This window comes from Primulina tabacum, chromosome 13, assembly GCF_025594145.1.
Source record: "Primulina tabacum isolate GXHZ01 chromosome 13, ASM2559414v2, whole genome shotgun sequence".
Classification (NCBI taxonomy): domain Eukaryota; kingdom Viridiplantae; phylum Streptophyta; class Magnoliopsida; order Lamiales; family Gesneriaceae; genus Primulina; species Primulina tabacum.
In genome coordinates this window covers 4,344,257-4,357,941 of record NC_134562.1, presented here as the reverse complement: position 1 = coordinate 4,357,941, position 13,685 = coordinate 4,344,257, and the positions used below count along the sequence as shown (strand labels likewise).

Sequence of the window (13,685 nt, the reverse complement as noted above, 5' to 3'; positions counted from 1 at the left end):
CATAGACTAAACTGTATAGAGTTTCTCGGGTAGTTGTTCGGGGTGTAGTTCGATATGCCCACAATATACTCGGTAATTCTTCCACCCAGTCCTTTTCTTTTCCATGAAGTCGGGCCTTTAACGCTTGTACAATGATTCTATTGGTCACTTCAGTTTGGTCATTAGCTTGGGGGTAGGCTACTGAGGTGAAAGATTGAATGATCTTCATTTCTTGACACCAAGATGTGATTTTCTTCCCTTGGAATTGCCTCTCATTTTCTGAAATTAATCTTCTCAAGATGCCAAACCTGCAAACAATACTTTTCCAGAGAAATTTCATGACCTCTTCCTCAGTAATTTTGTCTAATGGCTCGGCCTCCACCCATTTAGAGAAATAATCCACAGCCACAAGAAGGAATTTTTTCTGTGCCCGGGCTATTGAGAATGGGCCCACTATATCCAATCCCCATTGGTCAAAGGGACAAGATGCTGAGACGGGCTGGATGCCAGCAGCTGGGCGATGATGAAAATTAGAATGGTGCTGGCAACCCTTGCATTTCTAAACAAGTTGAGCAGCATCTTGATTCATCCGGGGCCACCAAAATCCGGCTAATATAGCTTTCCGAGACAGAGCAGTCCCATCGAGATGTTCACCACAGCACCCTTCATGTATTTCTCGGAGGACATATTCTACTTCATTTTCTGATAAGCATTTAAGCAAGGGGCCTTGATATGATCGCCTGTACAAAACACCATTTAAAAAGACAAACATGGATGCTTGTTTTTTGATTTTCAGAGCTTGAGCTTTATCTTCTGGGAGCTTGGCATGGACCATATACTCAATTAGAGGAGTCATCCACGAGCTTTCCCGGGTGGTCAGTATTTCTTCGTCAATGGAAAGCACCAGCCGGGTGAAACATAGGACTTCCCGGGTGCTTATGTCTGCCATAAAGGCAGCCAATTTTGCTAAGGTATCAACCTCTCCATTCTCTTCCCTGGGAATCTGTTCAATGCTCCAATCGGTTAGAGATGCTGCCCGGGCCGTGATGAGCCATAGATACTTGAGCATTTTTTCATTCTTGGCCTCATACGTCCCTTTTATCTGATGGGCGACCAGTTGAGAATCAGAATAAATAATGACCCGGGAAGCGCCGACTTCCCGGGCAGCTTGCAATCCTGCTAGAACGGCTTCATACTCTGCCTCGTTATTGGTGACCCTGGAGTCGATTCTTAGAGCCAACTTGATCTTTTTTCCTGATGGAGCAATTAAAACTACCCCAACTCCACACCCCAACAAATTTGATGCCCCATCAACAAAAACTCTCCATACTTGCTCTTCTCCCGGTTGAATCATCTCTATCAAGAAGTCTGTCAATGCATGGGCTTTTATAACAACTCAATGTTTATATTCAATGTCATATTCTTCGAGCTCTATAGTCCACTTAACCATTCTTCCCGAGACTTCAGCATGTGTCATGATTCTCCCGAGTGGAGAATTGATGAGAACCACAATTGGATGTGAGAGGAAATAAGGTCTCAGCTTCCGGGCAGTCATCACCAGGGCCAGGGCTATTTTTTCCACTTCACTGTATTTTATTTCTGCTCCCCTAAGAGCATGACTAACATAATATACTGGCTTCTGGTCAGTCCCTTCCTCCTTGACAAGTACGGAACTAACGACGTACTCCGTGGCAGATAAATAAACCCACAATTTTTCCCCAGGCTTTGGTTTCACCAAAACAGGCAACTCAGCCAAATGCTTCTTCAAATCTCGGAAAGCTTGCTCACATTTTTCATCCCAGCCAAATTTTTGTGCCTTTCTTAAAACTTGAAAAAATGGATAACTTCGATGGGCAGACCGGGAGATGAAACGTGACAGGACCGCAATCCTCCCGGTTAGTTTTTGTACATCCCAGACAGACTGAGGGGAGGGCATATCAAGTATTGCTTTGATCTTTTCGGGGTATACTTCAATTCCCTGACCAGTCACCAAGAATCCCAAGAATTTTCCACTTTTGACACCGAATACACACTTGGCTGGGTTGAGTTTTATCCCATATTGCTTCAGGGTGGCAAAGGTTTCTGCCAGATCATCAACGAAGCAATAGACTTCCCAGGTTTTCACGAGGATATCATCCACATAGACTTCAATGTTCCTGCCCATCTGCTTTTGGAAAACATGATTCATCAAGCATTGGTACGTGGCCCCAGCATTTTTCAATCCAAAGGGCATAACCACGTAGCAGAAGGTGCCTCCAGAAGTGATAAAACAGGCTTTATCTTGATCTTCCCGGGCCAAGGGGATTTGATAGTACCCTTGATAAGCATCCATAAAGCTTAATAATTCGAACCCGGATGTCGAGTCCACCAGTTGATCAATTCGAGGAAGTGGATAACAATCTTTGGGACAGGCTTTATTCAGGTCCCTGAAGTATACACACATTCTCTACTTCCTGGTAGCTTTTGGAACAAGGACCACATTCGAGAGCCAAGTAAGGAATTGAACTTCCTGAATGTGGATGGCTCGTAGCAGCTCTCCCACCTGCTCATCAATGACTTTATCTTTTTCCGGGCCAAAATGCCTCTTCTTCTGCTTCACGGGCCGGAATCTCGGGAGGATATTTAATTTATGCATAGCCACCTGTGGCGAGATCCCGGCTAGTTCCTGTTGAGACAAGGCGAAAACATTAATGTTAGCTTTTAAACAATTCAAGAGTTTTACCCGGGTGGAAACTTCAAGATCTCGGGCCACATGGATATGCTTTCCTGGCTCAATCTCCAATGCTTCTTGCTCTTCTTCCACAACAAAATGTACTTCCCTTTTCTCGGCCACCTCCTCCACTCGATTCACTACCTTCCCCTTGTATTCTCTCTTCTCCTTCTTCTGATCCACTCGGGCAGTCTCCCCATAACACTTTCGAGAAGAGGGATGGTCTCCCTTGACTTCCCCGACTTGCCCTCGTACTGAAAATTTAATCTTCTGATGATAAGTGGAGGCCACAATTCTCATCTCATTCATATCTGGCTTCCCAAGGATGATGTTGTACGAGGACGGGGCATCCACCACTGTAAAGATTGTCATGACTGTCTTCCTCAAATTTCCAGTCCCCAGGGTTAATGGTAAGGTTATTTCCCCCTTTGGATATACAGCATGACCCGAAAACCCGAATAAGGCAGTCTCAACCGCCTCTAACTGATACTCATGCAAATCCATCTAAACCAATGCTTCCTTGAAGATGACATTGACAGAGCTGCCATTGTCAACGAATATTGTCAACACATCGTAATTAGCCACTCGGGCTTGAATAACGAGATCATCGTTATGGGGTAGACTAACTCCCCCGAGGTCTTCCAGGCCAAAGCTTATAACTGGCTCATTCCTTCCCCTCCCATCAACTTCCAGGCCTCCCTTCTACTTCTCGTTTTTCGAGCGCGGTTGGAATCACCATCTGTTGACCCTCCCAAAATCATTTTTATTACTCCTCGACTTGGGGAGGCGTTCCTATTCTCTGGCTTACTTCTTTCTTCCCGGGAACTTCCTTCCTCTCTCCTACTTCCACTTGGGATATCTGCTGATTTCCGGGGAATATTAGGTCCGGGACGCCGAGACAACCAAGGTGGTTGTCTAGACCTGGCTCGGGGGGGATGAGACTCTGGCACAGGACGCCTACCAGACTCCTTCCTTAGAGTTCGGCATTCACCCGTGTTGTGAGAGCATTCTTTGTGAAGGGTGCAGAACCATTTCTTTTCTGGTCTTGATAGTGGTGGTGCTGAACTTGGACAAGGAGTCATGTCCGAGCTACATTCTTGGACTTCTCGATCTCGAGCAATTCTCAGAGGGACGTGAGAGAAATGCCCTGAACCACTTTTCTTGTGAGCTCTTTCCTCAGGCCTGACAACCTGGTCTCCTCTGGCTCTTTTTAAGGCCTCACTTTTCTGATTTTGGGCCTCTTCCACGTTAATGTATTTTTCTGCCCGGGACAGGAGATCTTCAAAATCCCCGGGCAATTTTTTGGTCAGAGATCGAAAGAAATCTCCCTCCCACAATCCTTGCATAAAAGCTGTAATTTTTGTCTCTGGAGCACAGGCGGGGACCTCCAAAGCTACTCGATTAAATCTCTTGATGTAGGCTCTGAGAGTTTCATCTTGGCCCTGCTTCACCTCAAACAGGCTGAAAGCAATCCTTTTGTACTTCTTGCTGCTACTGAACTGGTGCAAGAATATTTTCTGAAAATCTTCAAATGAATGAATACTTTGATGTGCTAACCCTTCGAACCATCTTTGGCCCGAGTCGACCACGGTGGTCAGAAATACTTTACATTTGATTTGATCTCCATAGCAATGCAACATAGCCATATTTTCAAAGCGAGCAAGATGCTCCTCGGGGTCAGAACTCCCATCATAGTCTTTGACTCTGGCCGACTTGAAGTGCCCGGGGAGTGGTTCTCAGATGATGATGTCAGAGAATGGGCAACCTTTGACAACTTGAGTACTACTTTTAGAACCAACTTGCCCTTCCAACATCCTCACCTTCTTCCTCAATTCTTCTAACCCCTCTGCCACAGTAGGAGCTTTAGAGGCTGCACTTGACTCCCTCTCATCCTCCCTTCCCTCTTCCTCCCGCGGCTGCTCACGCTCCTGCTTGGGGTGGATGGAATGATGAGTAGAGGTCTTCTTCGTCATGGCTGTCTTATCAGCATCAGCTAAAATTTTGGTTAATTCCTCATGTGTTAAATGGATGGTAGGCTGGGGACCATTGGGTGGCGGGCCACCTACACCAGAAAGACGGGTGTTATTCACTTCCTGGATCCGGGAAGTGTCTTTGTTTGCCCTCCTAGTAGGAGCCATATCAACGCCTTATAACTCAGAATTTCCAACAGACGGCGCCAATGATGTGATCCGGGTGAAATGAGTGAGCCGGGTCGGATGCTCCACCGAATCTACTATCAAGATGTTGGGAAAAATAAGAGCAAGACGTTTGGATTAAAAGCTTGCTTCCCGGGATAGATGTGAAAATCTGCAACCAAGAGAGTAACCACGTGAATGGGCGCCGGAGGGATGTCCGGCGTGACCACTCCGATGCTTAAGTCAGTGAATAACTCAAGCAAGAAACTAATGTAACCAAGTGATGGTTGTGAGATTGGTGTGGAATGTGTAGTAAATGCACGATAAATGAGTGTATTCAATATCAGAATAGAGAGTAAATGCAAAGAGTGAACCTGGTATTTATAGTAGGAGATGTAATGATGACCTCGTTCTTTGTGTTGAGCATTAATTATAGTAGGGCGGCTGATTATACCCTATTGTTCTGACATGTCAAATCTCATACTAGTCACATCCAGCCTACTTGATTTTGTCAACCACTTGCACTGGTGTCAGAGATAGTTCGGCCGCACACACCCTACTCTGTCGGCGTAATTAAATGTGGCACGTTAATCGAAGTGGCCCGGGTAAAGTGCCTCTCGGGCATTTATATGAGAGCCCTGGCACCCAATAGCCCGGGTAGTTTAGGTCCGGGTGTTCCAATGGCCCGATCTTCTGACTGACTGGTCTATTTACAGATTCTCCCTGTCAAGTTGTACTCTCAACGTCCCGGGCAATTTGAGATCCAGATTTCTACTCAGACTATCATCTTATTGACCCGAGAATAATTCACCCTCCTGACCCGGGCACTATCCATAGCTTGGCTCTATGGCCCGGGTCATCCCGAGAACTATCCATGACCCGGGACATCCCGGGATATCATTTGCATTTTCTTGTATTCATTACAAGTTATTGACGCCATCAATGGCTATACCTAAGACTTGGGCCCGAATGATGTTCTCACTAGGGATATTCAAACTTTGTTGGAGTCGATTTCATTCATTTCTGAAGGATATGAGAAGATCGACGAATAGCGTGACTCACATATGCTGGCACGTGAAGCTTATAAGTAAATTTAGAATAGTTTAATGGAAAATATTTCATTTTGGGTCATTAATGTTGTAAATCAAGACAGTAATGAATCTATAAGTATCAATGATTCTCTATAGGCAGTGCAAGTAGTCACTATCGAACAAGATGATCTTTGTTATATTGGACTTTGTGCAACAAATGTTAGAGAGCGTTTGAAGAGACCTGCGATCTTTTAATACATTCATGTTTGTTGATCGTCGAATAATGTTGCTCATAATATTTGCTTGTTTTGTTATTTCTTCGCGACAAAAACTTGTGTGATACGGTCTCACGGGTCGTATTTTGTGATACAGATATCTTATTTGGGTCATCTATGAAAAAACATTACTTTTTATGCTAAAAGTATTACTTTTTATTGTAAATATCGGTAGAATTGACCTGTCTCACAGATAAAGATTCATGAGACCGTCTCACAAGAGACCTACTCTTTCTTCGCCTTCACCTTTTATTTGGATGAATTGGGAATTTTCTTTTTGGTTGTTAATCTTATAATGGATGATTTTAATCAATAAAACTTCGAGTTTTGACTTTTAAAAAAAGACATTATTCAGTAATGCACTGTTTTTTTTTTTTTTTGAGAATATCATATTATAATATAAAATAACATTAAGAATTATAAAATAATAATTTAAGATAGTATAAGGAAAAAAATATTTTCTGGTGGCCTTCACCGTATGCAGTCGTTGAGAACGACGCATAATCCAGCCATGAAAAGGCCAAAAGCCTCGTCTGGTCCGTCCACCTCTCCTCTGCCGTCGACGCCTCCGCCTACGCGACAGCCTCTATCCCTTACCAAACAGCTAAGACCAATTTCTAAGAAAGCCCGAAACATCCTCCGAAGTCCCCAACCACTCCCCACCTCCACCAAGCCTATAGCGTGGACGCCTCTCAAGATAAACAAGTCGGAGCTCTATTTGCCCCTTACATTCCCGACGGGGCAAACATTCCGGTGGAAACAAACGGGCCCGCTGCAGTACACTGGGGCCGTCGGGCCACACATCATCTCCCTCAAACAACTCGAGGATGATGATGTGGGGTACTTTCTCCATTTCACAGAGGACGAAGATTCGGCAAGAATCGATCTTTTTGATTTTCTAAACATGGGTATTTCGTTGAGTGAGTTGTGGAAGGGATTTAAGGGCTGTGATGAGAGGTTTGCGCAGCTGGCGGGGTTTTTGGAGGGTGCTAGGGTTCTGAGGCAGGACCCTTTGGAGTGTTTGATTCAATTTATTTGCTCTTCGAATAATAATATTCAGAGGATTACTAAAATGGTTGATTTTATCTCAAGGAAGGGGAAGTTTCTGGGATGTGTTGAAGGGTTTGATTTTTTCGAATTTCCGAAGCTGGACAGCTTGGTTTTCGTGTCTGAAACTGAGCTTAGAGAGGCTGGTTTTGGATACAGGTTGAGCTTATTCTATGCGTTTGTGTATGGATAAGCGTTTGGTTGATTGGTTTCGTTGTGTTTGATTTTTATGTATGATACGATCACACGCATTGATGTCGATTTGGATGCAAAACTTATTGGGCTTTGGTTTGTTTCTACTTGAAATTTGCTTTGCTCTGCCTAGAAGGTCTTCTTGAGGCTATATTATTGTGAATGTCTACTTAATGGGCCTAGCATATGTTGAGTTCTGTAACGAAACAATCAAAGAGATGAGCTTTGATATCTTCCGGTTTCTGGTACTTAATGGTATTGTTAACTTCCGATATGTTTGCCACTCAAAGCCGTAAGGAACATGCGGGAACATTTTCAATTGGATTGGATATTGTTTAACTTTGCTTGGTCATGGTTTTGTATCGGGTCATGGAAAAAGTTCACATCAGTCGCCTTGTTGATCATGGTAATGTAGAAAAAGAATCTGAGAGGACGAAATCTAAAACATGGCCCTTGAAAATTTTCCTGTGTTGCAGATTTCTTATGTATCCTTCTATTTGATTTGAATGAATGCTTTTGAAATATGTTCAGAATACATCTGCTTCTATATGCTCTATGAAATTTTGTGAGGATTGATAATGCATATGACTTAATTAAGTTGATGTCTTCATGCAAAAATTCATTTTTCATTGTAAAACGCATCAAGTTTCTGTCTTTATTAGAATAATCTAGTTGATTCCTGCTGTTGAAGTACAGAAGTTTGATTACATGTTTGTAACACGAGACTTCGTTTGTAATTTTATTATAGGTATGCACCATTGTATGGAGACATTCTGTGAGGAACATTGATATCCGGGGTTGTAAATTGTCTATATACTAGACATTCTACTCCCTCTCCCACACCAATACTTTGAGCTTGTGACTGAACTTCAAACTAATATGCAGTATTTGTCTTTAAGTGATTCATTTCAAACCTATCCTGCAGCCTAGTGAGAAGAGTAAATGGTTGCATTTGGAACATGGTCATCCTTCTTTTTATTGGTTCAGAATTTTCTCATTGATGCAGAATGAGTTTTGATATTGCTGTCACTTGTACAACAAACATTGTGTTGATAGATCATGGGATATATCTGATTTAATGAATTTTCTTTATTCTGTCTTGAAAATGAGCAGGGCGAAATATATTGTTGGCACTGTGGCAGCTTTGCAATCAAAACCTGGTGGAGGAGTGGAATGGCTGGATTCGCTTCGTAAATTGGATCTTCAAGGCGCAATTGACGGTCTCTCTAGCTTACCTGGGGTTGGTCCGAAAGTCGCAGCATGCATCGCTCTCTTTTCTTTAGATCAACATCATGCCATTCCCGTCGATACTCATGTGTGGAAGGTGAGTAATTTAAGAAGCCTTTTCTTTATAGGCTAGTTTGAGCCCATTCGAAAAATAATGGTTTCCTGAAATTTTTTCTTGGGCATCTACGTCTGCAAATTTTTGTTTTGTTCACCATGCTCAGTCACATTATCTTTTGCCCCTATCCCTGATTAGAAATTATTATGAAACTGTAGCTAAAGTTATCGTTCTATAGTTTTCAGAATTGTCACAAGCATCCTTGGTGCTCTTTTCAAGTTTAAATTAAATGACATTTCAATCTTCTCTTTCCATGATTGCCAATCCTAAATATATTATCTTCTTGTTGAGAAGATTGCTACCAGGTATCTCGTTCCTGAACTGGCTGGCACCCGTTTGACACCAAAAATCTGCAGTCGCGTCTCTGATGCTTTTGTGAGCAAATATGGGAAATATGCAGGTTGGGCTCAAACTCTACTCTTCATTGCTGAACTTCCTTCTCAGAAAGCGATGTTGCCATCAATCTCCAGCAAATTAGGGGGGACAAAGCTATAAGCTAAATTTCGGGAAAAGACCGTGCTATTAATGAAAAAACACGAATAATTGTCCAATTTCCAGTGGTTCATCTGTTGGCTTTCTATTACACAGACCGTGGATACGCGTCTCCTGGTGTGTGTGAACTTTTTTCCCGGAGAACTGAAACTTTGAGGAAAAGAATCTGTACCATTCGTACATTACATCTACCATTTTTTGAGGACGGAGAACCATAATCGTGATGCTCAAATGTTAGGGGTCGGAGAAAGTTTCGAACACAATCTTGTAAAAGCTATAGTTTTCGATGTTTCAAGAATGAAGATTGTCATGGCAGCAGCTTCTTTCCTGTGTTATTTCTCAGCAATTCTTGTGTTACAGAGCAAATTTGATTTGTTCTTTTCATTTTGTATGTTTGGTACCATAATAATATTATGAAGGAAGAGGAAGACTATGTTCTCTTTTAATTTTCACCATATTATGACCTCCAAATATTCGATTACAGCCTATATTACTTATATAGCTCATATGACATCAAATTCACAAGTTTTAGACGGGATGTGGTCTACGGTTCGAAACCAATATTAACAAACTTTTCTCGCAACTAAAAAAAAAAAATCAACAAGATCTAATCTTTTTTTGTCTCATCCTAGTTTGCTTTAGTTCCCTAATGAAACTTTCTTAATCTCTCATCAAAATTATTTTATAATCTAAATTGATTCATTAAATTTTAAAATAAATTGACTTAAAATTCCCAACAACAAAGTGAAATTTGTTGTCAGTAGTTCCCTGATCCAAACTTTTTATTTATTCAAGTCCCTCGTTGCGGACATAAAAAATGTAACATACATGTGGTGGCCTTTGTTGTCAATTTGAGGCATTATTTTGGATAGAAAATGTGTTATCGAAAATGTTGTTTGGTAGCAGTTTTCCCGAATTCATGGCCTCCATTTTTCAATCTTTAGATATCTGCAAGACAAATATAATCACTTTCTATCAAAGACAACCTTAATTATGGAGAAGTATAAGCATTTATTCCACTTGTCATTACCTTAGCTAAACTATTTGAAGAAATTTAAAAGTTCGAAACAAAATATGGTAACAATATTGCAATTGAGAGGAGAACCTTCATTCATCAGGGAGGGTACTTTATCTATCCATGAAAAGGCTGATCTTTGTTTAACAATCTACAAATTGGAAGATCCTCAAAACCATTAGCTAAATCAACCATCAGTATCGTAAAATCATCGTCATCTATCATGATTGAATTAAGGTCCAGTTCTAAGTCCAGCTGTAAGATCTAGGAAATTCGAACTACGTAACTTGACTGCATGAAATCTGGGTTTTTATTAAAATATGTGTTTAATTATTTTAAAGCTTTAAAAGCATGATTATGTATGTCATTTCGTGGTTTATTAAGATTTCATGCATTAGAGCTTTTAGTTGTATTTCGCGCTCGAAAGAGGAACGGAGACCGGGGATAATCAGGAAAAATGTTTTTATTAAATAATTATTTTTAATTATTTAATATATGGTGTAATTAAGTGCGATTTTTGAATATGAACATTGGTGGGTATTTTTACTCGTCGGATCATATTTTAACCGGTATGCAAATTTCAGCGTGTCAGATGACTTTTTGAAGGTTTGAGCAATATTTTAAAAAACGTACCTAAAGGAAATATTTTTCAGGAGTGTTATTGGGCTTGCCGGGTTTATTTTATTGCATAATGGACCTAAAATCTTTTTAAAATTATTATTTTAATTAGGACCCAATATAGACTAATTATTTTATTTAAACCTACACTCAAAACCCTAACCCTACCCCCACTAGTTCGGCCACCCCCTCCCTCACTTCAGCAGCAGCATTTTCGAAATTCTTCAGCAGCCATCTTCGAAAATTCCCTCAAGTTTTCAAGAAAAGTTCTTCTCCGCCTCTTCGGTGCACGTTCTATGCAAAAACCTTCAAGTTTTCGAGCGTTTAATCGGAAAGACCCGCCCTAAAACGTTTTTTTTCTCATCATTCATGCTACTATACGTTGATTTGTATGCTTTTGCATGAGAAACTTTATATCTATAATTGTTGTGTTGGTTTATACGATTTTTGCGCGAAAACTTGCATACACTTGATCATGGTGCTAACGTTTTTCATGGTGCATGTAAGGGGCTGCTAGATATTTGTCCCAAGGGGTTAAACACGTCGACATCTAAGAGGATAAAGGGGTGGTCGAGTACACTTCGGGTCACAGCTAGGCAAGGAGCGATCAAGTTTTTTTCTTTGTTGAGGGAAGTTAGGGCGAGATCGGGCAAAGGGGAAGAGGTGGCCATGCAAGGATCAAGCAGGGCTATTGTGCAGGCCCTGGAGGGTCCGAGCCGTGGTCTATCTGGGCTGGAGCGTGGCTGTCTTGGTCTAGGTCAGGTGCGAGAGTCATAAGGGCTAAAGGCCGCGTGTTTGAGGGTATTTTGGGTGAAATCGCGCAGGGTTGCGTGCATGAGATCTCAAAGCCAAGTTAGTTCTGTCCAGAAGGGGTTCAAGCGTGTGCCAAGGGTAGCTTGTCAGGTCGGGGCCGAGTTGGTGTGGGCTAAGATCGACTCCGGTGCGAGGAGTGAATCTAGGGCTAGGGTTTTTGGAGTGCACCAACGTCCAGCAAGGATCAGCCAGGTGGAGGGGATTCATATGTGCTTGAATTGTGCTGTTTAGGGGCTGGTAGGGTGTGTTTAAGCTGTGATAAAAATTTAGGAAAGTTTGGTTAAGTTTCGGGTTGATTCGGGTTAAAACCGGAACCTCGGTCCAAGTTTTAAAACGAATCATAAAAGTTACTGTATGAACTCGATTTTACTTCTAAGAAATGATTATAAATATGTTTTGAGGTGTTTTTAGGAGTTTGGTTGGCTTCAGGTCGAAATTTTGAGATCCGAGGGTAAAATGATCAATTAGGGTTTGCAGGAGAAAAATGATCATTTTGCACCCGAGTCGAGTTAGCAGTCCTGGCAGCGCCCTGATCACAAAAAAATACACGTTTTTAATGCATATGGCATCATGAACATGACCTTTTTGTGGAATTATGAAAAATACGTTGCATGCTGAATTTTAAGAAAAATTTACGTATATGCATGATTTTATAAGTATGAATATGATGACATGTTTGAAGGATGAGAGTTGGTTGTGACTAATACGAATATGATAGTACGATGAAGTGTAAAGTCAAGGCTCAGTGGATGGGTAATACTGTCGCTGATGTCCCCGCAGTCGGGTACCACGGTGGTACGCAGATGGATCCATAGAGCTGATACGAAAGTCACAACTAATGAACGGAATTCAATTAAAGAAAATGAATACGTATATGCTTATATGTTGAATCATGTGTTGGACAAGCTACGCTTTGATACGGTATGTTTAAGTCATGCTGTTAAGATCATGAAACGTATGTTGATTACAATACTTTTTCACTGTTGCATATTATGTACATGTACTTGTTATAACAATTATGATGTGTTGAGTCTTTAGACTCACTAATTGTGAATGATGCAGGTGAGCATATTGTGGAGGAGACTAGAGGCGCCGAAGACTGAGTAAGCGAAGTTGGATGTACGCATGCTTACCCGAGGACCATACTTTTTCCGCACATTACGTTTATGAGTTAGGAGTGATATTGGACATTTTCATACTCTTTCTTTTAAATGTATATGATTGTCAGGATTTTCGAATGTTTCATTTGTGAATTATTTTAAAAGACAAGTTAGGGTTTGACAGTTGTCTCTTTTCCTTAACTACAGTGTTTTTACTGTTAGTGAATACTTTTATTTTAAAATGTATAATTTTCAGCTGTTATTGCATGCATAAAAATGTAATTTTCGAAAATTATCTTTTAAAAAAAAATTCTTGTAGTATTTTAAGTAGAAGACATGTAGAACCCAAAATCAGTACACGTATAACTCATGCATTTATTTAATTTAAAATGAGTTTCGTGATGCATAATTTGTGAAAGTTGCATTATTTTAAATTAATTAGGTTTATGTGATGCATGTTAAATGTTTTTTTTTTTTCGAGTTTCATGTTTCAGACGATTATTCGATGTGGGATCGAGGAAAAGAGACCGGTGACGATTTCGGCAATTTTAAAATGTGGTATTTTATTTTTAATTGAGAATGGGGCATTTTCAAAGAGTTATTAAGTTTTTAGCATTTTTAAAAGTCTAATTTATTTATTTAGTGATTTTAGAATTTTAAAATTTTTAAAGTCTAGCAGTTGTGAATTTTATTTAAAATAGAGGATTTTATTAGAGTGTGTAGTAGTTTATCATTTTGATTAACTTGTTAATTGAGTTAGTATTTTAAATTAGCTTGTTAATTATTAATTAAACAAATTTTACTCCCTAATTATCACCTAAACACACACACACACACACCATTACATGTATAACACACACACACATATTTCTCTTGTTTCCATTTGATCATTTTAAAGGAAAACCTAGGGTTCCCTTGCGTTCACAGCACCCGACC

General features: G+C 40.7%; 1 protein-coding gene across 1 annotated transcript; it reads left to right on the top strand.

The window, feature by feature from the left end:
• Window positions 1-6,599: 6,599 nt before the first annotated feature.
• Window positions 6,600-9,686, top strand: LOC142523188 (N-glycosylase/DNA lyase OGG1-like). Its single transcript, XM_075626843.1, has 3 exons — window positions 6,600-7,336; window positions 8,483-8,693; window positions 9,006-9,686. The coding sequence occupies exons 1-3, from the start codon at window positions 6,609-6,611 to the stop codon at window positions 9,204-9,206; spliced, it is 1,140 nt and encodes a 379-aa protein (XP_075482958.1). The 5' UTR covers window positions 6,600-6,608; the 3' UTR covers window positions 9,207-9,686.
• Window positions 9,687-13,685: the final 3,999 nt, after the last annotated feature.

Coding starts and splice junctions, on each gene's coding strand:
- LOC142523188 (XM_075626843.1), top strand. CDS start 6,609: ATGCAGTCGTTGAGAACGACGCATAATCCAGCCATGAAAAGGCCAAAA. Junction 7,337..8,482: donor GAGGCTGGTTTTGGATACAG/GTTGAGCTTATT, acceptor GAAAATGAGCAG/GGCGAAATATATTGTTGGCA. Junction 8,694..9,005: donor TCGATACTCATGTGTGGAAG/GTGAGTAATTTA, acceptor CTTGTTGAGAAG/ATTGCTACCAGGTATCTCGT.